At 32.9% G+C, this 26,933-nt stretch overlaps 1 protein-coding gene across 2 annotated transcripts in view; it reads right to left on the bottom strand.

Annotated features, from left to right (window-relative positions):
* Nucleotides 1-527: 527 nt before the first annotated feature.
* The window catches only part of Pcdh17 (protocadherin 17), a 95,850-nt gene continuing 69,444 nt past the window's right edge, over nucleotides 528-26,933 (bottom strand). For both annotated transcript variants that reach the window (XM_042685747.1, XM_042685748.1), the window contains one exon: nucleotides 528-5,446. In XM_042685747.1, coding sequence (XP_042541681.1) covers nucleotides 4,764-5,446 — 683 coding nt within the window. In that variant the 3' untranslated portion in view covers nucleotides 528-4,763. The remainder of the gene's footprint in view (nucleotides 5,447-26,933) is intronic.

The following is a 26,933-nucleotide window of genomic DNA, read 5'->3' on the forward strand; positions in this document are numbered from 1 at the left end:
TGAAATTACTTTTAAAAAATAATAGGATCAACAAGCATTTTAAAATATGATTTACAAACATGTGCTTTCCATGATCATTTGAGATGATAGGGTTTTTTAATCAAATCCTTTGATATGTTGTACCTAACTACTGTTTCAACACCTGTAAATATTTAAAAGCATAAGAGGGGCTCCTTCAAATTGTAGAGCATTGGCCAGCAAGTGCAAGACTGGGAATCCAAACCTAAGTGCTGTAAAAATACAAAAATTAACATAAAAAATAAATAAGTCTGTTAGGCTATGCATCCATATCAATTACTAATCAACTTATCAAAAATATTGAAACAATTGTTGTCCCATTCCTGTTGAGTGACTAGTAACATTTCATTAAGTTATTTTAATTTCACTTTATTGACAAACAAATAATAAGCAAAAGCGTTGTTATACTTCATGTGCTTTTCCAACATAATTATGACCACTGTTCTTCTGGTATATGTTGTGCTATTCATAAATTCTATGTTAATGAACTCAAGGGAAGGCAACACCACTATTAGTAATAACTTTTTATTCGGAGTCCTCAATTTCCAGATAGGTCACATTAAACACAGCCATTAAACAAGAGCGTTGAGATAAATCCATACAATGTATGCTGCTTTTGTTGTTATGGTCCTTGTTCACCAATCACTTGGTGGAACTAAGAACGTTATGGAGTGATGAGATTGGTAAATGGGAATAGCTAACCTGTAAAACACTGGGACCAGGGAAGTCAGACTTTAATCAGTTCTCATTCAATTATGCTTCGAATCTACAAATCTTGATAGCCAAAATTCTCATTTGAATTAATGCTCTGATAAGTGCTGTCTGTTGTCAAAAGAATGTAATTAGACAATTATGAGTGGGCATATATTATGCCAGACCTCAGTGTATTTGTTGACCTCAGCAACTTCTATTCCATTAAACAACAAACAGCTTTTACCTGGTTCTAATAAAACATACTGCATTATTCCTAGATGACTTTTTTTGATGGTGCCATTTTTTTTAAATTGAGGAGGGTCTAGATCCTTTAAAGTGAAGTCATGATTTACAAGATCTCAGATAATTTGCAAGGGGGGGGGGGAAGAGGAGGAAGTCAATTTCCCAACTAGAGTTTCAATTAATTTATAGAGTAGGGAGTCACTTTTTGAATGTTGCCTGCAGTAAGGGTAAGTGTGTAAGGTTTAGAAACAACATGAAAATATTCCTTGAAATTACATATGATATGTCTCTTTAATGTTTACTTTGGTATAGTATAACTAACACTGATTCTTACTATTTTAGTAATAAAAAATTTATTCATCTGAATATCTCATTAAAAGATTATTTTATTATTGATGTTTTAAAAAATTGTAGTTCATCAGTAAGACAGTTTTAGAACTTTCATTTTCTTATTACTAAGATGCTCATAAACAAATTTATTTTCTGTGCTTAACTTCAGTTATGCAAGGACCTAAGGAGGGGAAACAGAAACAAAAACAAAAACTAGTACCAAACTTTTCATTTTGAGTATTTGGGATTTTCTTGAGGGTTAGTGTTTGAAAAATGTACATTAGAACTTTTTTAAGCATTCTAAATTATGCTGAAACCTCTTCAGATCTCAATGATTATGCATCACCCATTAGAGGAAAGGATCCCCAAAAGTGGAATTTTGGCATCTCATAGGCTTTCTTGGAAGCCAAGCACCAGAGGTCTGTGATAAAGATAGTTGCCAGGGAATGAATGAAAGCATGATTCCCTCAACTACAAAAGCTTAGAGTCCCAATTGCTGAATTACCACCAACTTGTAAATAAATAATCATTACTAAGTACAGATAATGTGTTAAACAGCTAATGCTAGGAAATCACTGGTGATAGAGAGCCTGAAGGTAAGTCCCTCCTACATTGGCACAACTGATTAGAATCTTCTGGTGTTGCAAAGTCTTCAGACACATATAACAAATTAAACTACTGGTTACTTTGTACTAAGCATGTTTTAAAAATAAACCATACTCTATTGATTTCATTTATATCCTGCTTTAGATCTTACTAAGTGATTATGTGTCTAGTAAGAGAGAGGCAACACTTGGTAAAACTAAATAGAAATCAATTTGCCATCATACTTCAACTATCAATCTAAAGCAACCTGTCGTCTCTGGCAAACTGAAAAAAAAAAAAAAAGCCGACAACATCATGTAACAGAGAACAAATTTCAGATACATAAATTGTCCAAAATATAGTCAATTAATTTTCACATGTACAAGTTCCCTTCTTTTCTAATTTAAACATTGATTAATAAAAACAAGGAGTAGAGCTTTGGAAAGGCTGTTAATAGGAACCAAACACAGTTCTCAAGAGAATAAGGCTGATAGGAGTTATCCACTCTTTCCCTCCAAAGCAATTTTGCGAACGAGGTACAGTCCAAAATCTTGATGTCATTTTATGGAAATATTTTCAGTAAAACTTTTTGAGTTTCAAATTATAAAAACTTAATTTAATTCAATGTTTGGTTTTGCTTCTGTTTTGAGTATAAGGACATTATGAAATTTATACTGTTTCTACACTGGCTTGATGGCCAGGAAAGAAGGCACAGAATTCTCCACCAGTTTGCAAATAAGACATTTTTTTTCTGCTCCAGTGCACAAACAGCCTTTATTTAACTCAGCACCACATTTTCTATGATATGGGCTCAAAACTGTTTGCCATGAAGCTGTTATATGCCAAAAAAAAAAAAATGCTGAAGGAAAATGTCAATCAAGGCATTTTCCCATCTGCTACAACTTCTGAAAGTGTTAATTTGACTTTATTTTCCCCAATTCCTGAAATTAAAGGTTTCTTAGCCTCAAATGGAAGTACGTTTGAAACTTGGTAAATGTCATATGAAAAAGTACAACCAAACAATGGAAGAAAAAGTGTATTGTTCTTAAAGGACACCAATAAAAAGAAGTGGAGGGACACTGTAATACAGAAAACAGATTTTTGTTAAGACCCAGATGTCTTGAAATACACTACACACTGCAAATAACCAGTGCTGGTACCAAACATGCATTAAAGCATTTGTCATGTTTTTCTTTCTTTCTTTTTTTCTTTTTTTCTTTTTTTTTTTTTTTGAAATAGAATGGAGACACATATCTGAACCACTGAAGATACTTTTGAGAACCAACTAATGAAAGGATATCTACATAGGCAGAAACTGTATGTTATCAAATATGACATGATAAAGTTTCAGGTATTGGTACAAATGTAATTCTTGTGATTTAGCATGACTTTAATAAAAGCTTCTACAAGGACTTGCACAGAAACATGACTGACAGATGTAATTTTTTGACCTTTCAGTTAGCTCCATCAGCTCACTCAAACACATTCTGAACAGATTATTTACTGTAGTACTTGGTAGACTATACATTAAACGAGAGACTTTGCTCTGAGGCACTGCTTCCCACACTCCATGGGGACAAGGAAGCAGGGAAAAACAAAACTCATAGAGTTCGACAGCTACCGAGGCAACACTTGCCATTTACAATATAAGCCCAAATATTTTTGCAACACAACTATATATTAATTTAATAAAATACACAATATAGCTCTTATACACTCAACAATTTGGCTCATATGCACGGAATCTGCAATAAATCAATAAAAAATATGTCATTTGATGTAAACACATTGAATCTTCTTACATTTGCACATTTAAATGGTCATATGATTTGTGTATGTCTAAGACATTTTCACTTTCCTGAGCTTTTTTAGTGTCCACAAATGAATAAAGCATAATCATCATGTTGATTCTCTCTGAATATTTGCCACTCAATGCTAACCATTTTTTCAGGATGTTTTTCTAAGTCAAATTTAAAACAAACCTATCATAGTTTATCTTTGTTGGACACTAAAATGCTCACTAGGCATTTTTAATTTTCTCCTTTATTTTATTTTACCTTGTCCTAAATTTTCTTCTTTTTAATGAAGTGAATTAGTCTACATGTGTGCTGGACAAAATGGACTATATCTCTTTTTACATTTAACTTTATACGACATGAGGTGTCTTACAAATGACCAGGGAAGGAATTGTTTTTTGTTTTTTTTTTTTGTTTTTGTTTTTGCTTTTTTGTATTGTTTGTTTTTGACTAATGATACGGAATGCTCTTTGTGTTTATATGTGTGGCAGGTAACTTTATACAGAAATGTTTACCACAACTATGTATTAATGTTTGGTGTAGCTTGGACTACTGCAAGGTCTTTTTCGGACTTTCAGTAGAAGCCTGTGATGGTTGCTAGAAATCCACCACAGAGCACAAATTATGACCCTGCTGTTGTTTGTTTGTTTTTTATGGGATTAATAGGTAAACAGATATGTCAGCATAAATCACAGAGGACAGTCTTAGAGTGATGAGAAATACTTCAGTTCACACCAGTGCAAACCTTCCTAACAGATTGTCAAAAGGTTTTACATGTCTCCTCATCCTCCTCTTTCTTTTCTCTTCATTTTCTTCTCTCTCTCTTTTTCTTTCCTCATTAAGCATCATTCATTCTGTCCTAAATATAAGTTTTGTCAAAATGAAACCATTGTTATTTCTGAAAAAAGAAACAGCAGTGAAAAGAACGTACTTGTGGGCACCTCAGATGTTCACTAAAAGCCTGAAGCAGCATTGGTCTTCGTCCATCCCTTATAAAAGGGGTTGTCACCAGGAGCAATCACTTTTATTTATTTATTTATTTTTAGCTCAACAGAAGAGACAAGAAATTGCCAATGCTTGCTTGCTTGCTTGCTTTCCTCATTTTCGCACAGCGACCGGGTCATTCCCTCGGCAGTCCTGCAAAAGCTTATCAATTTCTCTCACAACTTCCTCTGCATCCACAGACTCTCTGCCCAGATCCCTGTTGGGGTGATCAGGTTGCTCCAGGACAGGACCCAACTCTCCAGAATCCCGGCTGGTTCTGGAATGCACATCTGCGAAGACTCTTGCCATCTGGTCGGAAGCCATGAAGGGAGGGTCTCTCGGTTGCTTACTAGGGGACAGGTATTGACTGTCATTGGGCAAGTACTGACTGCTTGCTTCGGCCAGGGCTCCGGGTTTTGCTTCACAACCATCCAGGGAGCCTTTGGTTGCGGTGCAAGGCTCAATGCATGCCTTGGTTGGACTGCTGGAAGCGGAGGGGACCTCCTGGAGGAGAGGGCTCAGGGCACGTTTGGCTTTTAAATAAGGTTTGACATTGGCAATGAGAATAGTGTGCTCTCGCTTGTCTTTTCCAAATGTACAAAAAGTCTTTTTCCCAGTGGGATTCACAGTTTCGTAAGTCTCAGTCTCAACATTAGCTTCCACTGTGGGTACAAAGAGATTTGTGCGATAATCTGCATTTTCAGCCTGATTGGCTGCAGGGAACTGGGGCATCCAACACCTATCAGAATGACCAAGCACTCGGCATTCATCTGTGCAATTAACGCACTCTTCCGGCTCTGTAAAAACAAAAGAGAAGACAGCAAATCCAATCATTAGGGTTTCCTTTCGATTTCTACTACAGCAATGCTCAGCACTCTGTTGGCTTGCTTGACCTCTGGTCTCTTAATTAAAAAGAAAAAGAAAACAATAATTAAAACATTTCAGGATGGTTGCATAAACCTGCTAGTTGAGACAATGGTTTTATTTAAGGCTATTCTCTAGATATTAACGAATTCCCGTAGCCTGGGGAAAAGTAAAAAAAAAAAAAAAAAAAGTGGCCATTGGAGAATCAGGCTCCAGAGAATACAGCAGCACTTAATCCAATCTCCTGGGGCGATCAGTCTTTGTTCTGTATAACCCATCCTAGAAACAGTGAACTTCAAAAAGGATTATCAGGATTAATTTTTCAAATCAAGTAACTGGGCAAAACGTGGATTGCAAACTTCCATAACAAGTCCTAAGCTGCTTTCAGAGAAGTGTTTTATCCTTATTTTACCTGTAATTTTTATTTTGGTGATAGTCATGAAATAAAAGATTTCCTTTCAAAACCTGCTTTTCCTACTGCGAGTGGCAAATGGAATTTTCTATCAGAGTGTTTTATGAATAAGCTTGTCAAAAAGCATTCATTTAAAAAAAAAAACACAAAACAACTTGATATGCTTACGGATCAAGTAATCTGTTTTCTTCACCTTTTTGAGGTTTTCTTTTTTTGTTGGTTGGAAGTAGGTGAAAATGGATTTACTCAATGAGTAACCTACAGGATTAATGCCAAATGATGACTTCCTGTGTTAAATAATAATTCTTTCGGTGAGAATTTTTCGATCTTTTGCTGATTGACATATGAAGCACCTATTTAAAACACACTTTAATGATCCTATTTTAAAGATTCTGATCCAGAAGATATAAAAGAAATTCCTTCATTCTAACAACTGGGGTGTAGTTCCACTGACCTCAATATTTTTAACTATAATTTTGAATGACACTTTTCTACTTGTCCCTTTCCTCTACAGATGGTGCTTTCCATTATGTTTAATGATCCATTTTTACTTTCAGGAGAGGATATTTACAATTTACCTCCATGTGATGGGGATAAGAATTCCCTGCACATTTAACATCCCCCAGGAATATCTTTTAATTGATGCTAGATAATCCCTACAAATATATGATATCCTATGCATGGTAGGAAAAAAAATGCCTGCATTGAAAATATTTTGAATAGAAAATAATCCATTTTAATAGTAGCTTTAAATTCACAGTTTCTACTTTTCCAAGTGATATATAATTTTTAAGTTTACATTTGACGCCTATAAACAAATCACCAAACACATCCACAGACAATTCATCTCAAAAAGACTGAGCAATGAAATGATTTCCTAGAAGACCTAAGTGTGGGATCAAGTATCAGAATAGCATCCTGACAGGATCAAAATACTGTGGTATTTCCTACCATTTAGCATTCACACTTGTGGAATGCTAAAATAAAAGTAGATTATATCTATTTTATTTTGTAATGTTTTAAAGAGTAAATAAAATGTTTATTGTTGAACAAAATTGCTGAACTAATTCTCAAGCTGAATTCTAGACCGTAGGCTCATTCATACATGATCAATGACTTGAAAAGCTATTAGAAGGACATGAATCCAAAATCTTGGTGACCCTAGTCTAGACATATACTACCTTCTGAGAAGCATTCTTTTATATTTAGAGTTGAGATTAATTTAAATAAAAACAGAAAGATGTTAGAAATAATCAGTATCAACTATTGGTTTTCTTGATTCCAAATAAGAATGATTTACATTGCCTTTATAGCTATTAGTGAGTATTTCAAACAATTATATCACTTAATTTAACCTACTGTTTTACCCTTCAAAAACACAACTTTACAGACAGCTTCATTTGTTAGTATTTTTGTACGTTTTAAAGTGAGAGGTATTTTCATAAATTCATTTATAACCAATGCACTCTTTTGAAATAAGCCAATATAGTTTTGTATTCTAATATTGACTGGTCTTCCATTTTGGGTGTTTGGGTAGTCAATGCTGAATAAATTCAATATGAATTTAAGAAGAGGGGCAGAGATAGAGAGAGGCTAACGCAGAGGTAAGAAAATGTAAATCGACCTTGAATTTGAAACTACCAACATAAAATGATTGTTGGCACTTCAGAGGTGAAAATCTGAAGCTTTTTACTTGACTCCTTTATGTCACATCCAGGGGAACAAATTTTGAGCATTGATTATGGTACATTATAATCTGTTCACCTTGTGATTAGATTGTAATTTTGGTGCCAGCAGTTCACAGACATTGAAGAAAATCGAATGTACATTTTTATATAAACAGCAGAAACTATGAGTACAAAACAAACTATAACTGCCCAGAGTCAAGTTGGAGTTTATGAGAGTAGAATCATTTCTGAAAGAACATAAATAAATAGATAAGTAGGTAGGTTAAAAAAAAAGAGAGAGGGCTGGGAAGGTGGCTCAGTGGTAGAGCACTTGCCTTGCATGCCTGAGGCCCTGGGTTCGATTCCTCAGCACCACATAAGCAAAAAGAAAAAAGCCGGAAGTGGCGCTGTGGCTCAAGTGGTAGAGCGCTAGCCTTGAACTGAAGAGCTAAGGGACAGCGCCCAGGCCCAGAGTTCAGGCCCCACAACCGGACCCAAAAAAAAAAAGAGAGAGAGACACCGATAACATAAAGTAAGTTACTAGCTAGACATAGAAATAAATTGGGGGGGAATAAGGGAAAATGATAGAAGAAAGGAAGTAGGGAAAAGCTAAAGAGAAAGAAAAGTAGAGAAAGAGTAAAGTAAGGCAAGTGGGATACACAGAAGAGAAGCAAAGAAAGAATCAAGTCTGGAGGAAAGGTTGCCCATACACACACACATACACACACACACACACACACACACACACACACACACACACACACACACACACACACCATTTCAAACATGATAATTAGACTAGAAATAATTTGGCTATATGTACCTCTTATTATATATTTTAGGTCTTCCCAGAAAACTAAATATATATAATAAAGAATAGCAATATAGGAACATAATAAAGAATAGCAATATAGGAAAATAATAATATAGCATACTTTCTCTCAAGCCTTACATCTATAAAGATAGTTATTCAAATTGTTATTCAAAGAGACAGATTAGATAATAAACATGTGTAATTACAAAACTATAGGAATCATTTTTAAAAGCCTGTTATATAGATTGCTATTAATTGAAAAAGTTTTAATATTTATGTCAGAAAGCCATTTAAAGACCTGAGAACAAATCAAAACAGAAATAATAGATTTAATATTTATTTTTGGTTTTCTTTTGTATTTTGGTCAAATGTGAGATCCTTTCCCTCAATTTATAATATGGAATGTATAATCCAAATAGTAATCAGGTGAGTGAAACAGAACTAAGCATGGATGTCTCATGAAGAAAAGACAAAACAAAACAAAACAATTATTGAGTCTAACTGGCGGAACTTTGGGCATTTTTTTTCTATAGGTAAAGTTCACAGTATCTGATCTCTTCAATGTATAATTCCCAAAAATAACATGAGATAATCACATAATTTTAATGTCTTCCAGTATTTTCTTTTTTTCAGTGCTAATCCTGAGGATCTAACTCTGGTCTGAGTGCTGTCCCTCAGCTCTTCAAAACTAGCGCCCTATCACTTGAGCCACAGAGCTACTTCCCACTTTTTTTCTGCTTATGTGGTGCTGAGGAATCAAACCCAGGGCCTTATGCATACAAAGCAAGCACTCTACCACTGAGCCAACTTCTAGCCCCATCTATAAGCTCTTATACTAAAGGCTCTACTATGTGAGTCACAGTCCTATTTCTAGCTTTTTGACAGTCAATTGGAGTTTGGAGTCTCATGAATATTCTTGCTCAGGCTTGTTTTGCATCCTAATCCTCAGACCTCAGCATTCCAAGTAGCCAGGGTTAAAGGTGTGACTCACTGGCACTGGCTTTGTCTAATTTCAGTGTAAGGATTCATTTTCAGTTTGGTGGTACTGTGCATCTATTATATTGGAACTCATGGAGGCTAAAACAAGAGGATCACAAGTACAAGGCCAGATTGGACTATGAACTATATTTCTGTCTTCAAATATAAATAAATAAATAATAAATAAATAAATAATGTAAAAGTCATTTTCTATGCTCTTATTTTCTTACTATCACATTCTTGGAAAGGGCAGTATTTACAGTAACCATAGTTCTGTTTTGTATCTTAATTTATATAATACTTTTGCAAAAGATGTTATATAATCCAAGTAACTGCAGAATGTGTAGTTTTTGATTTTTGACTGAATCAGAACTCTGCCTGTGTGTAGAGCTTAATTTGTATGATTTAATAAAATTAAGCTTTGTCTAGACATGGTCTATTTTTTTTAAGATTTATAACCAAAAATTCTTGAACATTAATATAAGGAACTTTAATTAAAAAATGCAAGTGAGTAGGAAAGTATTCTGTCTCTATGTAAGAGATAACATAATAAGATAGCTCTGATTTTTTTGAGCAAATACATGTTATATATTTGTTCATATATTGACAAAATTATTGTATATAAATATATATGTGTATGTATAGATATTTTGGGTTAAAATCAATAAAACAGGCATGGTGATATATGCCTATGATATCAGCATTCTAGAATGAGGGAGAAAGATTGTAATTTCAGTGCTTTGCCTGGACTACATAGCAAGACCTTATCTCTAAAAATTAAAGCAAAATAAAGAGTGACATTTTTCCCTGTGTTCCACAGCAATAGATGTAAAATCTGATCAGCTCAAAAGCATTTCAAATTTAGTTTATCATATTATTAAAGCATCTAGGTGTTGGTAGCTCACACTTGACTTAACTACTCAGGAGGATGAAGCATGGATGATTATGGGTGGAGGTCACTTGTGGCAGAAAGGTTTACTCAACTCCCCATCTCCAAAATAACCAGCAAGTAATGGCTGGGAGCATAGCACCAGTGGTAAAATATCAACCAAGTTTAAACTCTAGTAACACCATTAAAACAAAACAAAAAATAATAATCCAAACCAATTAGCTGCTCTTTAGCATTCTTCTGCAGGAGTTACTGTAATTTCATTTTTCAATGTCATGATATCATGAGGAGCAATGCTCTATAAAAAGCAATGCTCCTAATTTAAGATTAAAATCTGGGCTGGGAAGGTGGCTCAGTGGTAGAGTGCTTGCCTTGCATGCATGAGGCCCTGGGTTTTATTCCTCAGCACCACATAAACAGAAAAAAAATCTGGAAATGATGTTGTGGCTCAAGTGCTAGAGCGCTAACCTTGAGCTGAAGAGCTGAGGGAGAGCGCTCAAGCCCAGAGTTCAGGCCCCACGACCAACAAAAAATAAATAAATAAAAATAAATACATAAATCAATAAAATATTAAAATCTGGAGTCAAGATGGTTTTGAAATCAATGAGCAACAAAGATTAAGTAAGGCTCTGCCAAAAGTAGATATTTTGGGAACCTTGAGTGGAATACCTATGTAATTTTGTGGTGTCATCTATGAAAGAAATATCAAAAAGATCAGCCAAAACCAATTCTAACTTCCAAGGGATTCTACATCTTTATTCTTTTCTGTGTTACTCTTGGGTAAGAACTTATCATAAATTGGAACCTTAAACTTATTTTCCTTGAAAAATACTATACAATATCCCTAAGGCAAAAATTACTTGGCAACTCAGTTGTCACCAAACAGGGGAATGTTACAAAACAAAAGGATTTCCTGTCCTGCATTCCAAAATTACCTGTTACCTGTGTAGCTCTCATATTGGTCCATCTGCAAATTTTTGGTTTCCAGCATTGAGTTACATATGTGCTTCTGATTTCCCCTTCTGAACACTTTCTTTTCTTTTTACTGATATTTGTAATAAGTCAGGGCAACCATCAGGAAGGACGTTCTAAAGTGTGGTGGCCGCACGGAACAGATAGAGTATTCTGTGCTTTATGACAACCAACAAAATGGTTTTGTTTCTGTTTTGTAAACAGCTTCTGTGGTGGTTGGCCCTCTTTCTAACAGCATCTTAAAATTAGAATTGTTTCCAAGTAGACAGCTCTAAAAATGGAAACCCACTTTTTATTTGTTCTCATGTTCCTTTTTTATTTTTAATTTACCTTCCTTTCACCAACCTAGGCTTTTATAACACTTAATTAGCTGTTTAAAGAAGTAGAATAGGCACCCATCTCTATTTATGGCTGATAGTGTTCTGTCCATTAGTTCATCAGAATATAAGCTAAATGCTCATCACTGATTCTCTATCTAGCCAAAAACCTTGAGAAGCTAAGACCGTTGGTATCATTGGCAGTAGTTTGTTGTTGTTGTTGTTTTTACTAAAAGGTTTGAGTGCTGTAAACAATAGCTCGATTTTACTCTTTCTTTAGCAGACATACACATGCACGCACACACACACACACACACACACACACAGAGGCACACATGAATGTGCACATATTTCTCTGTAAGCCTAACGAATTGCAGTTAATCGGACAGAGAAAAATTATCAATGCTAAAATAGAAATCATGTCAGAATATATTAAAAAAAATACTAATAAAGCAGGTTTTTCCTTCACTAAGTTGGCATCATTTGCCACATCCTGTGAACTGACACTTCTCTAACATAAACTGCTCTTTCTTTTCTGGGCTATGTTGATTATTATTCACTTACTTCCCTTTGCTATCCTATAAAACCCTGACACTTGGTGTGGTGCTACTGTGAGTCATTCCACATAACTGAGACCTTGGCAATTTATATTCATATAAATTATTTCCAGTTGTGACTTCTGTGCCCCATTTACTAATATGTTTCACAAAAATACACCTCTGGTTTCACTCAGTCTGCCTAGGAGAAAGGAATGAATTTCACTCTCGCAATTTTTAAGGACAGGGCAGCATAGCTAACTTGTCTCAATACTACATCTCCTATGTCTAAATTAAAAAAAAAAAATCTTATAGCACTATTTTATCATAGACAGGGGTTTTTCTTTTTCTAAATGTATTCACATGACTACCTGACTTTATTTCAGTATCATTTTTGGTAGTCTTGCTTTGTCAGTTTTTCAGGGAAGAACAAAGATGAGAAGGGAAAATGCAAATGGGAAAATTAGTCACTTACCCAGCTAAATGCTGTTGCATGACATTTCTTGTTTTTTTTAGTATTAGTGCACTGGACCTGTGCTGGTCTACTTATGAACATCATGAAAGATAAACAGATATATACATATGACATGCACTTTTTCTTCTTCACTGTTTTAATACAAAACAAAGGACAATGTGCTCATATCATGAGAATGCTGTATATACACCAGTGATATAATGAAGAGGACACAACATAGAGGTCTCTGAGAAGTGAAAACATTTTGTCATAGGGGAAAAAATTGAAACTATATATAATAGAGATACTATCAATAGTACATATTTTAGGTGCATGGATTACCAACCTCAAATTCAGATTTTACTTGTGAAATGCCACTCTTTCTGCTTATGATAGGCAGAGAGTACATTTTGAAGGGGAAGTTATTATAATGTCAATAAATAGTCTAACCATGGCAGCAATAAAGTACCAGTCCTCAAGCATGCACCTGCATCGCATAATGCTTTGTCGTGTATTGCCACGGATGAATTCAGATACAAGAAACCACTGGCCTATACAATATCCTATTCAAGTGAATACAATTGAAGTTGGATGTTTGGAGTTGCTCTTGAATCTTGGAGGAGCATTTGTACTTACTACTCAAAACACCTGCACATCTTCAGGTATGGTTTTAAGGGTGACTTTTGGGTGGTAATAAAATGCCTCTCAAAGTGTCATTGTTTTGGTCTAAATCATAGCATAAACAGTCCTATGAGGTGAAAAAAATAAGAAAGATTGAAATAAAATTTATATTCTGGAACCGATGCAAAACAGAAAGCACAACGTATAGACAACAATGAGAATGTAAACTATGAATTGAAGATTTATAGCAAAAATATGTGTGTCCTGTGGCATACTATTCAGAGATTAACATTTAAAATTTAGCTGTGCATCTTCCTCCAGTCCCATGATCATCTTGGATAGTAGTAGGTGCTTAGAACTGAAGGCACAGGAAATAGTCATTTCTTTCCTAACAGATACACTTAAGAGAACTGGTTCTAACTCAGTATTGTGCTAGAAGAACAGAACGTGTTTTCTATGCATGTGTGTGTATGTGTGTTTATATGTGACTCCTATAGAATCTCTCCCAGAAAAACAATAAAAATACACGTCAAACATCCCAAAACAGTGAATTTTGTGCATTAGATGTAAGTAACTCAGCAGTTACACACAAGTTGAGAAATTGCACCTAATAATTCATAAGATAAAAAAGCATAAATATATCATTTGTATCTAGGTACTGGAGGGCTTCAGCAGAGATAGCTTTAGTAGGACGTTGTGGAACACATTTTAAATCAGGCAGAGGTTTATGGTAAATGAACTCAAGTGAATCCTCCTTTAAATTCTCAGGCTTCCAAAAACTATAGCTTTTGGCAAGGAGTTTTAAGTTTTGAGTGGAAAATAGCAACCAGATTTGAAACTACCATAGAGGAAGTAATTCTTGAGCAATTCCATTTTGACCTATGTCATAAGAATGTACATCCACAGAAATCCAGAGAAAAATAATCTAAGATATGATATTGTGAAGGGCCTCATATAAGAGATGATGCTTGGTTTCAAAGGATGATCAAAGTTCAATGGAATGGAATAGAGAATTCACTGTATACAAAGGGATTAGAAAGAGAAACAACCACTACAGAACAATGTGCATTTCACAGGGATTGCCTTCATACATCCAATCATTTATGCTACAATGCCAAAAGAACTAACATACAGGAGAAATTAGCGGACATGTGAAAGAATAAAAACACTGCTGTTTTGGTTTTCAGTATGAGGTATTGAATGCAGAGCCTCACAAATGCGAGGTATATACTCTACCACTGAGCAACACTGCAAACAGAAAAGTTCTAAATAAAAGCCCAAATTCAACTGGAAATGTGGCACAAGATATTTTAGCAGGTCACAGTATGTCTCATAAATCTTGAATTATTTCAGTGCTTCAGCTGGGTAAATATTGGATAACATTTATGACCATACAGAATTGTGATGACATAAGGATAGCTGCATCCAAATCTTCATTATTTATGGAAACATATATCTAGAATGTTGGTATCTACAATTGCTACAATGGAATCTGACATCATTCTCTGATCTCAAAGGTATGAACAAGATTACTCACTCTTCTCCCAAGTTTTGCCTTTTCTATTTGTGCTTTATTCAACTCCTCTCATACTGAAATAAAAAATTCTCCATATGCTGATTTCAACTGACTTCAGTACTAACAGTATAATTCTACATTTTATAATTCTGCATTAGAGTACTTCATCCTATATCAACTTTAGTTCTCTTCTCTCATTCCTTTTCTGTTATTATTAACCAACCATAATAATCAAACATGTGATCACATCCCCCAAAGATTAAAGGGTTCTTTTGAAAGACAAGAAGGCAAAGAGTGTGGAAGAAAAGGGGACCTTAGGTATGTAGGGAAGAAATAAGAAATCAGCAAAAAGAAAGAAGAGTAAAAAATATGGCAGTTTTTGAAACTTAGATATCTTTTATCCTTTATATCAAGAAGAATGAAAAATTAAGTTACTAAAATTTTTTTATCCAAAATGAGCATTGCTATGTCAGATTAAAAAGGTCATTATTTTCCAAATGAATTGTGTATTCTAGCATTGCTGTATAACTTTTATTACTTTCCATCTATCTATCCCACTAAGACATTATGCTCTTTGAGGGTCAAGATTCTTTTTGATGAAACATCCTTTCAAAATACATATTTCTCTAAACGTGAAAAAATACCTTAACTATTGTAAAGGAAAATTTAAGAAGACATTGGAAATTGTTGGTATTCTAAAATATGAACAAATATTTCTAATAGATTATTTAATGCTGAATCATTCATCTGTGAGCTTGCAATGTCTGTTTTCAGAATGACCCCAGGACCCATTGTGCATAATAGCTTTGTATTATTGTGACACATACATGATTTAATATATTGAAATATCTGTCTATTAAGTGTCATGTTATATAATAACCCAAAGTTCTGTGTTACACAGAGAATATCACTTCCAAAGATAAGACAAACCAATCTTACCTAAGATTATTCCACTCAAACTTTGAGGTTGGAATAATTTTTATTTAGAAAATTATTTAACACAAAAATAGAGATTCTAAAGTCAAGGCTTATATATAAAAATTAACTCTTTATGATTTTAAATTAAGGAATCCATGAAGAACCTATACCTAAGCATCTAGGTTTCTTTCATGCTTCATAGTTTTCTTTTTGCTATTTTTCTTTCTAAGGGTGCAATATGTAAAATAATCCAGCATCTTTTTTTAACTGTCTTTGTATTTTATACTTATCCAAGAGCTATAATCAGCATATAACTTAATTAAAACTGATCATGACTTTTGAGTGTTGAAAGAGTTAATTCATCTTTTGAAAAAACTTGATTTATATTCAGTGAGAAACCTATGTTCTGTAGGCAATAGTTAGTAAAAGCTGTTCAGTTCACAAGGACAAATTTAAATTCTAGCAACTTAAATAATTCTGTGAATTTCAGACTCAAGACTGTAAATATGCTACTACTTGTTTTTAGAGAGGATGTTTTTCCTTATGCTTGTATTGCCTCTGCAAGCTAACTCCAACTCTGATGATGACACCATTTTGGAAGACAAGAATGAACACATCTAACATTCAAGTCATTCTCCTAGCAAAATGATAATCCTGTAATGAAGGTCAATAAAAGCATGCCTATTATGCCAAATGCTTTGTAAAAATCAAGCATGACTATGTTATTAAGTGTTTTACTCTCATGCTTGCTATCTGATTTCTTTGGGGAGGTATATGTATTTAACAACTTAAATCCTGCAGTTCATTTTGTTTCTAGCACTTGTTTCTTTAAAATTCTTAGAACAAGTAATCAAAATTGGATTCACTTTTAGCCTTCTTAGGAAAATAATAGGGTTTATACACAAATAGCTAATTTTCTTCTGCTTATTAATAAGTAACAAAAGTTTGTCAATAAGATATGGGAATCCAGGAGAATGAATTTTTTAAATGTTAATACTTTAGTATTTCAAAGATATCCTAGGTTCCAACCACTAAACTCATTAAACTCAAAGAATTCAACTCCAAAGATAAAGTTTCAGTTGTCACCTTGAATTAGATAAAGTGTGGTTCCCAAAGAAGATGGACTCAAATCAGTGTTTTTCAAAATGTAATATGCCTTTGAGGGAAAAAAGCCATTTTCAAATATTTTAATAAGTGAGAAATATATAGGAAACCATTCTTCTACATAAATGGTACCTATAAATGTCCCTTACACTATAATTTTTTTGAAAAATAGAGCTAGATATTCTTCTGTGAATGCTTACAGATGCATGACTCCTTTGTGTGTATGTGTACAAACACACTCACACACACATACAAAAGATAATAATACACAGTTTTACTCTTTTTACTGAAAAGGGCCTCCTAGAAAATGAATTTTTCCAAAATAATATTAAAACTGACAGTATTCAATCGTATACTTCAAATAAACTACAGGTAGTTCAAACCTTAATGATTTGGCCTCTAAAAGCAGACTTTCTTCTCTAAGCTACTGATCCTAAAGTAATTTAATATACTATTATATTAACTATTGACATATAAATAAAGACAAGAAAGGAAAAATAATTGGCATTTTATAAAAATGCTTTGAAACTGCTTCTTTAAAAACATTCCATTCCTAGTACCTGTAAGTGTAGGATGAGATTATTGGAAGCTGATTTCTTTTTATGTGTTATTGGGTCAACCCACACATAATAATTTAAGCAAAATCAATACATTCAATACCCATATTCTAGAGTAAATATACTGAAATGTTTCTTATAATGGGTTTTACTGGCAATGACAAGTCATTTTTCTAGTAACAGCTTTAACATTTTGTAATCACTAAAACTACTGAAGCAATGAAGAATTTACGAAAGAGATAAGGAAATTCATATAAAAAGAGAAGAGGTGTGCTCTCTTGATTATCCTGTTATGGAATCAAATCAAGGATCCAAAGCTATTGAAGATGGCTATATCTGAATCTCAGTGATAAATTATAAATTATGTGCTTAAAAGATATGAGCATTCCTCATGGAATGCATACTGATACCAGAAGGAGTCTACAATGGAGTTTAAATCATTTTCTTATCTTGGAGAATTTTTCAATGCTTTAATTGATATCAGCCATATCCAGAACAAAGCACAGGTGATAAAAGTAAAACACATCCATTCCTGGGAATAGCAGCCAAAAGAAAAAAAAAAAAAAAAAAAAGAACCTAATTTATTTTTAGACTTGTATCCTAAATCTACTCTAAAAACTAATTGACATTAATATCACAGGGAGAATTCATTAAAGCAATCTTTGCTAATTCAGGCATGCCTTATTTGAGCATTTCCCTTAAGCATAGGAAAAAAGTGACTTGTTGCTTTTGTCAAACTATTTTCAAGATGTTGTTTGTTTGTTTGTTTTTTAGAATTTCCATGTTTCTTACAGAAATACAATGTAACATCAACTACTTAGCTTGGTATTCAAATAATTCTACAGTGTGGCCCACATAAACTGTTCAAGCACAGAAAAAAATGACAAATTTTAACAATTCAAAACTATGCATTTGCTTTGTGCAAATCTCTTTTAAGGATGCTTAGGAAAACCACAGAAACCTTCTTAACTCTAAAATTCCTTGAGTAAATATAGCTAAATATATCAATCAGAAAGTGTGGTAAATTATTGGACACAAAATCTCAATCATAAAGTCTCTTCTGAAAGGAGGCAACAACCTGAATATGAATGCCACTTCACCTTGAAGTTTTGTAGGGGACTTATCAGTTCTAGATGACTGAATTTTTTAATCTAAAATTACCTAATATTAGAATCTAAGGTTTACCTAGGAACAGAGTATAATTTAACTACTTGATTTGGAATGTTTCTAGTAAATTAGTAACTGTACATTTGTTGAACTGATAAAAATATATGTCATCACAAAGAAAATATATCTACCTATGTGTAGTATTGCAAAAAAGAAACAAAAACTAGAAATACTTGGTAGCTAGAAATATTCCCTCTTCTTCTTATTATTAAAAACAAATATATTTGCAGACAGCTTTGTGTAAAATTTCTAAAAGAAATGAATTTAGATATTTATTAAGCATTTATTTTTCAAAATATATATTTGAACATAGTAACAATTTCATCTACTTATTATCAATGGAACACGAGTCAAATCCAAGATTCTTTGAATTACTAAAATTGTTAATGTTCAATTTAATCAGTATGAAATCATAGCTACTTAAGAACAACAAGACTTTATATACATTGTGCATGTATAGATAGATAGATAGATTCACAATTTGCATTTTCAAACTTCACCTTTCCATTCAAAAATCAAAGACAGGTATATCTTAACTCATTAAAGTTTTTGCTTAAATTTTGTTTCAATTTGAAATTGTTTCCCTACAAGAATGAAAGCATTTTCTCTCTCTATCATAAGTAAAGCAATACAAATAAATACAATAGTGATTCATAGATTGCTAGAATAGGCAGGAATGTTTTCAACACAGTAACAATCCAATATAAGCATTTTCTCCCACATCTTGACTTTTCCTATGTAAAGATCAAAACACTCAGAAAGCAATTAAATCCTTCAAATATATTCAAGTGATTCAGAAAGCTGGATGTATAAATCCTGACATAGAAAAATATATTACGGTGAGATAAAATTTACCTGTGATTGAAACATTCTTTCTAATTTCCAATTAATCCACCCATTTGTTTTCAATGTTAATAAGCTTTACGAAATCCTCTACATCAATTCTAGAGCATATATGGAGATTAGAATACATTGACGAAAGTTATCTAGTTTAGGGGATTTTAATACTGAGTCTCATCAGTTATTATAAGTTATATAAATTTAGCTCTGTCATGCCTCTAAGACTCTATATCAAGATGATATATAAAGAATTCAGAATAATGTATAAAGCAGACTTGAACACATTTTCAGAAAAGAAACTTATCAAAAATAATCTATCATTGTCCAAGAGGACAGAATGATTTGCTGACCCAGAATTCTTTAGTAGCATAAAGGCTAGAACAGTACTTTAAACCCACAGTCTGCTTTCAACCCATAACTTCACATCATAAGAAAGCAATCTGCCTCCTCTTTCCTGAACAGCCCATTTCCATTTCATCAATTTCTTCCTTAGCATTTGCTATCCTATTTATAAGGTGAAATTAGTATTAGTTTTACAAGTACTTTACTTGAGATAATTAGGAATTTAACCACTAAAACTCAAGAATAATAAACTCAAAAAGTACCTGATTTGAATCAACAGTGCAAATATTGTTTCAAACCTTACTACTATGAAACTTTTTTTTCTGAAATGCTAGTAGCACTAGTGCAGAAGTAACACTAAATTACTTACTACTGTTTCTTTAAAGAAATCAAGTCTACAAGTTCTGCATGATGACTATACAGTCACATGAGTGTCATTATGTAACAGGTAAAATTCTGACCACAGAGAAGAAAGCTAGCAGATGAAGAAATTGCTCACCTGGAGGAAGCAGATCAACAGATTGAAGTCTAGCTGTGATGGTGTGTAGGGTGAGGATAGCAAAGGAAAGCAAAGTCGGGAATGCTTGAAAAATAAAATATTTTTTAGTTAACAAAGAGAAAAAACCAGGTGGGAAAAAGGGGCCAACTGAATCATGAATCCTCCTCTATCGATTTTAATTGTTATATAAAAATTCCTGAGATTGGTCAATCCCTAAGAGATATTGCCATTGACATTTCCCCAGGTACATAAGACTTAGTCTAACTGAAAAAGAAAATACTTTAGGGGTTATTTCAATTTAAGTGAGATGGAAACAATAGGAAGTAATCATATGAATCCTAAGTCTATGGGAAAAACAGCCATGATGATGATGATGCATCCATTTATGTAAATGAAAATAAATACCCATTCCAGAGAGAAGATATCAACAACCAGACCCCTGAAACTAAAGTCAGAAAGTGTCTATTCTGTAATATTCCCAAAGACCAAAGCATTAATAAAAATGTTTACTGCATCTTGAAATTAGTTACACAATGTATGTTGTCTGTAATTCAAAACAATTGACTACACATAATTTGGCTAATATTTAAAAGTGCATTTTATTAATTATCATACATATTGAAATATATATGTATGTATACATATATATGCATACACATATTTACAATCACTTTACAATAATTCCATACATATCTATATATATGCACATATACATACATATTACTTTTAATAGTAGCTCCTATTTTTCATCTGCCTTGAAATGTACATAATAAAAAATTAAGGAAATGCAATGCATATTTTATTTTTTACTTTGTTTTCTTTGTAAGCTTCTGTCTTAGATATGTTATGTATAATTTATATACTTCCTGAGTGAGGAAAAACAAGAAAGAACATTTTGTTTTGCATTACTGTTAGTGAAATGTGCAATGGAGATGAGAAATCAATTTTTGTTTAAATAAAGTTCTTTGGGTAAAATGGCCTGTTTTTCAGGAACAGTAACTTCATCTTTAAAACCGTCTTATTCTTCTAGGTCTTAAGCTTTATTCACCATCTACTGCATGCTCTCCCCTGGAATTTAATTGTTTAGTATTCCAATGTAAAACAGGTTGAGTACCTAATAAAACAAGTAGCTCAAACATTTTTCTCTGTTGGCCAGCAGATGTTTCTTTGTTTTTTCTTTATTCCCTTGGCTTTTTATTTAATTTGTTTATGTTTCCTGCCTGTTCTTAAAGAATACTCCCACAACAGATGGGAAGACCTGGAAATAAGTCTGTGCTATGCATATGCTTAAATTATGCCTATTGTGATATTTATGATAATACAGTGAACACAGAATGTACCCAGTATTTGTTTAGGGGTAAGACAAATAATCAATAGTCAGCTTACTACTATGTTCAGCTTAAAATTCTGTAGTACTTGTCAAAGATACATGAGGTAAAATAGCTGGTACTTTCTCTATTCTGATTGTGTTATTACCAGACACACTGTTTTTTCCACATGTGGCACAGTTCTCTTAAATTTGCAATCCTAACAGTAACTGGACTTTTATTTTACCTGATGACTATTTCACTAAGTAAAAGCTATTTAGCAGCACTTGACAATAATCCAAACTCAATGCCTAATGTATTTTTAGATATATTCAAAATTGTAAATATAATGTAATTAGAGTTATATAAATCACAGAACTGCTTTAATCAGGAAAATACACCTCATCTAACCTGGAAGAAATCAGCTATAGACTGTTCACTGTGTTAAATATAATGTCTCCCAAATTTATGTCCACTTAGAACATCACAATATGAGCTGACTTAAAATCAAGGTCTTTGCATACGTAATTGAGAATGAGGAGGTCATATTGAATTAGAATTGGCCCTAAATCAAAAAATGATGTCAGAAGAGAAAAAGCCAAGCCATAGTGACAGGCAGAGAAAATATCATGGGGCCACGGAGATGCGAAGGTGGTTCTGGGTTTCCTGACAATTACCAGAAAGTGGGAAGAAGCAATGAGCCTTCAGAGCACATGACCTTATTGGTGCTTTGATTTTGCACTTCTAATCTGCAGATGTGTGACAACACTGGTACCTTATGTGTAAAACTTCTAGGTTAGAAGTACTTTGTTACAATCACCATAGGAAACGAATGCAGACTGCCCCAAAAGCAATTTCAAAATATAAACTATCAAAAGAAAATAAATCAGTAGAGATGGCAATAGGACAAATTAAAAAGTACATTCTGTAAAGGTAAAAAAAAATTGAAAGCACAAAAGTAGAATATGATGGTTCATAAACAAATTTGGCTTAGGAACTGAGAACATATGCTAAACTGATATTATTGACTACAAGACCTGATAGACTTCTCCCAGTAAACATGCTTTATATTTTCCCAAATTATACCAAATACTTTTATTACTGACATTCCTCAGCTATGAGATTTCAAATTAAGATCTTTTTTATAAACCCTGAAATTATAAAAATGATATAAAGTCTGTAGAAACCAACTTTTGGGTTTTGATCTTGGCAGTCAACATAGGGTATGATATTCTCTTTAGGAGTCACAATTCCCATGCAGACAGGCAATCAAGAGTACAAAAAATCAGCCACCTATAGCACATTATGTTTTCCAACAATGTTTGATGTTTATGTTAGATGAATTAAATGGGCTTTTGACTTAATATATATTCAAAGTTAGGATAGCTTTATAAAGAGGTTATCTCATTGTAAGTCAAGAAGGACTACAGAATACTTTTTAAAAATACTTGCAAATTAATTGTTCTGTTTGCTTTTTTAAAAAGATTTTTGTGGCTTTTTCAGTTTGTATCAATAATTTTTATATTTAAGTACCATTTGCAGGTCCAGCTTTGCTTAAAATGCTTTCTTATTTACTAATGAATTAGTACTAAAAGCTAATATATATATATATATACATATATATGTGTATATGGGTATTTAAGTTAATAATCAATCACTTCTCAATATTCTATTTGGAATAATCATGTCATACATGCATAACTTCTTAGTGAGAGATTTGATATGGATAGTATAGATTTATAAATAGATGATACTCAATAGTGTATTTTTGTACATATTAATAACTGTTTCATGCCTTGTATTTCATATTTGTACATTGTTGGAAAGTACTTGACTTAATAGAAAAATATATTTTTCCTTAAAATGTAAGATGAAAATTGAAAAAAGTGCTATACACATCACACATCATTAACAGACACATTTTCTTTCATGTTAATACAAACACAGTATTCCTTTTAAACCTTATTTCCAAATATACTGTCATATTTTCATTTCTACAACATTGTACTCCAAGAAAGAAAAATAAATGTTGTAGAAAGGAAGAAGGCTAAATATCAAATGGCTTTAAGGAGAAATTGTGTCAAATCTTTTCAGGTGTGGACTAAAGAAATAAACTAACATTTTATTATTAATATAGATATCGTATTCTGATTATCTTAGCAAATGAAAATTTTAATAATAGCTCTAAATTATGGAATGTCCCTCAAAGTGATTGACTCTAATGTTGTCTACTATGTAAATGTAAAGAAATAAGTCTTATTGATATTTTTCACAGCAGAATGTTTCTGCCATGTTATTTTACTTTCATTAAATGAAAAAATCAATGTATGATTTATTGTAGCATAGCAAATTACACCTTGTCACTCTGCTTCAAGTACTGCCTTCCAAGTACTACACTCACATCTTAGGTTTCAATGGTTAGTGATTTTGAGTAACAGAACCAGGCTTTACAGTAGGGAGCAGCTATTAAATTACAATTATTCCTCACATTTGCCTATCAATCAATCTGATGACCCAGAAGTATAACAGAAAATTCAATTTAAAAATCCAGTTTATATCACCAGAACTATAATCAAAGGGGAAAATGCTCAATAATCTTTGATTTCTACAAAATTTCTGCCTTCTACTAAACTGCTTTCTTGAGCAGATTTTGTTATCTGTAATGCCTACCAAAAAGTCATGAAGACATAATAAGCCATATAATCATCATTATCCTTGACAATGGCCTCAAAGTAGAGAAAATCACTAAAACCTATTCTCTTTGATGTCAAAACAAAATGGCACACTGACAGGTACAGACTGGGTTGTGATTAAATTTCAGAGACTCCAAACCTATATAACTCATGTCTTGAAATCACAGGACACATAGCTAAGAGTACAAAAATATCCACATAAGTCATAGGTGAACAGAATCTGAATATTCTGTGTAAATTTCTCTTAACACAACAATAACAATAACTGCAAAAATAAAAAAGGTAAGTGAACATTCTTATTGTCACAGAACACAAATAGCACTTGCTGACCTAGGCACTCAGAAATACTAAACTTACATGTATTTTACAAGTACAACTGAGTCGTTTCCTGAAAGATTATTGATTATTCTGGCTTTTGACATCTTAACTCTACTATGTAATGAAAATATATTTTACTATATAAGAAAGATCCTAATTAAATAGACTCTTGGGTTAATTTCCACAAACATGATAACCTTCAGACACTACTCAGTGAAGTCTAATACTAAATACGTCATAAAACTAGCTTTATCGAATTAACTCTAATCCTAACAACAGAGAACAATAAAACAACAGAAGTACAGGAGGAAAAAAAAGCTAGTTTGCTCCTTTTAGATTTACACAAGATTCTCTGAAGATAAATGAAATGACTGTTTTATTCCTTTTCTCTCCTTCCTCTTTATCTTTCCTCCAATTAATACTCTTCCTACTTACCCAAATTGATTAAATTTTTACTGGTGTAAAAAATAATAAGCTAGGGGCTGGGAAGGTGGCTCAGTGGTAGAGCGCTTGCCTTGCATGTCTGAGGCCCTAGGTTCGATTCCTCAGCACCACATAAGCAGAAAGAAAAAAGCCGGAAGTGGCGCTGTGGCTCAAGTGGTAGAGCACTAGCCTTGAGCTGAAGGACAACCCCCAGGACCAGAGTTCAGGCCCACAACCGGACGCAAATAATAATAATAATAACAATAATGATAATAATAATCTATTTCCAAAAAATTTCTACTGATGTAAAATAAAAATATTGGGACTAAAATCAAGCTGATTAAATTATATCAGAAGTCATATGACATAATGGATGTATTTGTACAGTGATCTTAATTAGAAGAGAAAAAGAAGGCCCATTTCTTTAAACTTCTAAATTAACTTATTGGACTTAGTATGTGTCCTTAGAAAAGCTGAATATTATAAAAGAAGGATAATTTACTAAGTTGTGAAATTTCAATAAAAGTAAATTGGCCAAATAAACATGCAAACAAAACTGAATACACGTTTGCACATATAAGCATATACTTTATCTATATACACGTCGTACACATATGTGAGCATATACACATAAATCTGTAGAGACAGGCCAAAAGGCTAGTGTCCTAGGAGGGGATGCCTGTGAACATCTCCACCTGTGACATTTCTAATGGTTATTTCCATTCTCTTACTTTTGAACATGTATTGGTTCAGGACACTGGAAAGACAAGGAGAGATGTGTATTTTCCTGTGGGTCCATGTGGAGTGGGTCATTTTCAGTCAGTCTCTGCGGGACATGTACAACCAGAAATTGCTTGTCTTATCATATACAACGTGACTTTTTGTATTTAACAAGACTTCAAAAGAATGAAGTAATACGTTAGCTACCTGCTCTATCTAAACTGAAAATTTTCAACCTTAAGAGCAATGTTTCTACAAATAGTGATCAAATAACATTTGACAGTTAAGTACTAGGGAATGGAGGGTTAAAATTCAGTCTGCCAGGTTTTTGACTGCAGAGGTTTCATATGAAATATCTAAAGCTCTGAAGTCTTACACTTCATTGTCTGTAAAATAAAGATACTCAAAGTTTGTGGGGGAAGGCTAAGTGAATATATATGTGCAAAAACTCAGATTAGTTCACAGAAAGCAATCAGTAAATGCACTGTTAACTTCTAATGCTATAACAGGGTGGACAATTCAAGGAAATTACAATATCAGTCAGACAAAACTCCATTTGAATTGGACAATTTGAAAATGAATGTTATTTATTTTTTGAGTCATTTTAATATCACAGAAAATTTCTTTTACTATTATTTATTTGTTCCATTTGCTTGCCTATAATTGGTGTTCTAGGGCCTAATAATTAATAATTATTTTCTGAATCATAATATAGATTTTCAATAGTGTAACAGTGGAAATACGTAAATATACTGATTGAATAAGAAATAATCTTCTGGGGGAGTATGGGAAGGGATATGAAGGGGAAACAAAGAGGAAGCAACAATACTTGATAAGAAATGAACCCATTATCTTGCCCATGTAATTGTAACCCCTCTGTACGGTATTTTCACAATAAAAATAAAAAAGAAATGATCTTCTATATATATATATATAATATATATATACATATATATATAGAGAGAGAAAAATATGGTAAACTATTCATGTTTTTTTTCCAAGAAATAATTGGTACCATTATGTAAAATTAGGAAGTGTTAAGGAAAGCTATATAACTTATTAAAGCAATCAAATTTTTTAATAAATTAAAGATGATGTAATGAAGCAATAAAACAATGTCTTGCAAAAGTCTAATAAACAAGCTAGGTTGTAAAAAATAGCACATTTCACAAAGAATGAGATTAGATCCAGAATGCAGACATTAAGTATGCAAAGAGATGCTGCAAATTAGTCATATGAAATGAGAAGGAAAATAAAATGTAGGAATTTGATGAAAGGATTTTTATGGCACTCACTGAAAAGTCAAAGAACAACAAATCCATAATTAAAATGACAAATATAGCAGAGTAGTTTCTG

This window comes from Dipodomys spectabilis, unplaced genomic scaffold (genome assembly GCF_019054845.1).
Source record: "Dipodomys spectabilis isolate Male_0828 unplaced genomic scaffold, ASM1905484v1 ptg000095l, whole genome shotgun sequence".
NCBI lineage: Eukaryota > Metazoa > Chordata > Mammalia > Rodentia > Heteromyidae > Dipodomys > Dipodomys spectabilis.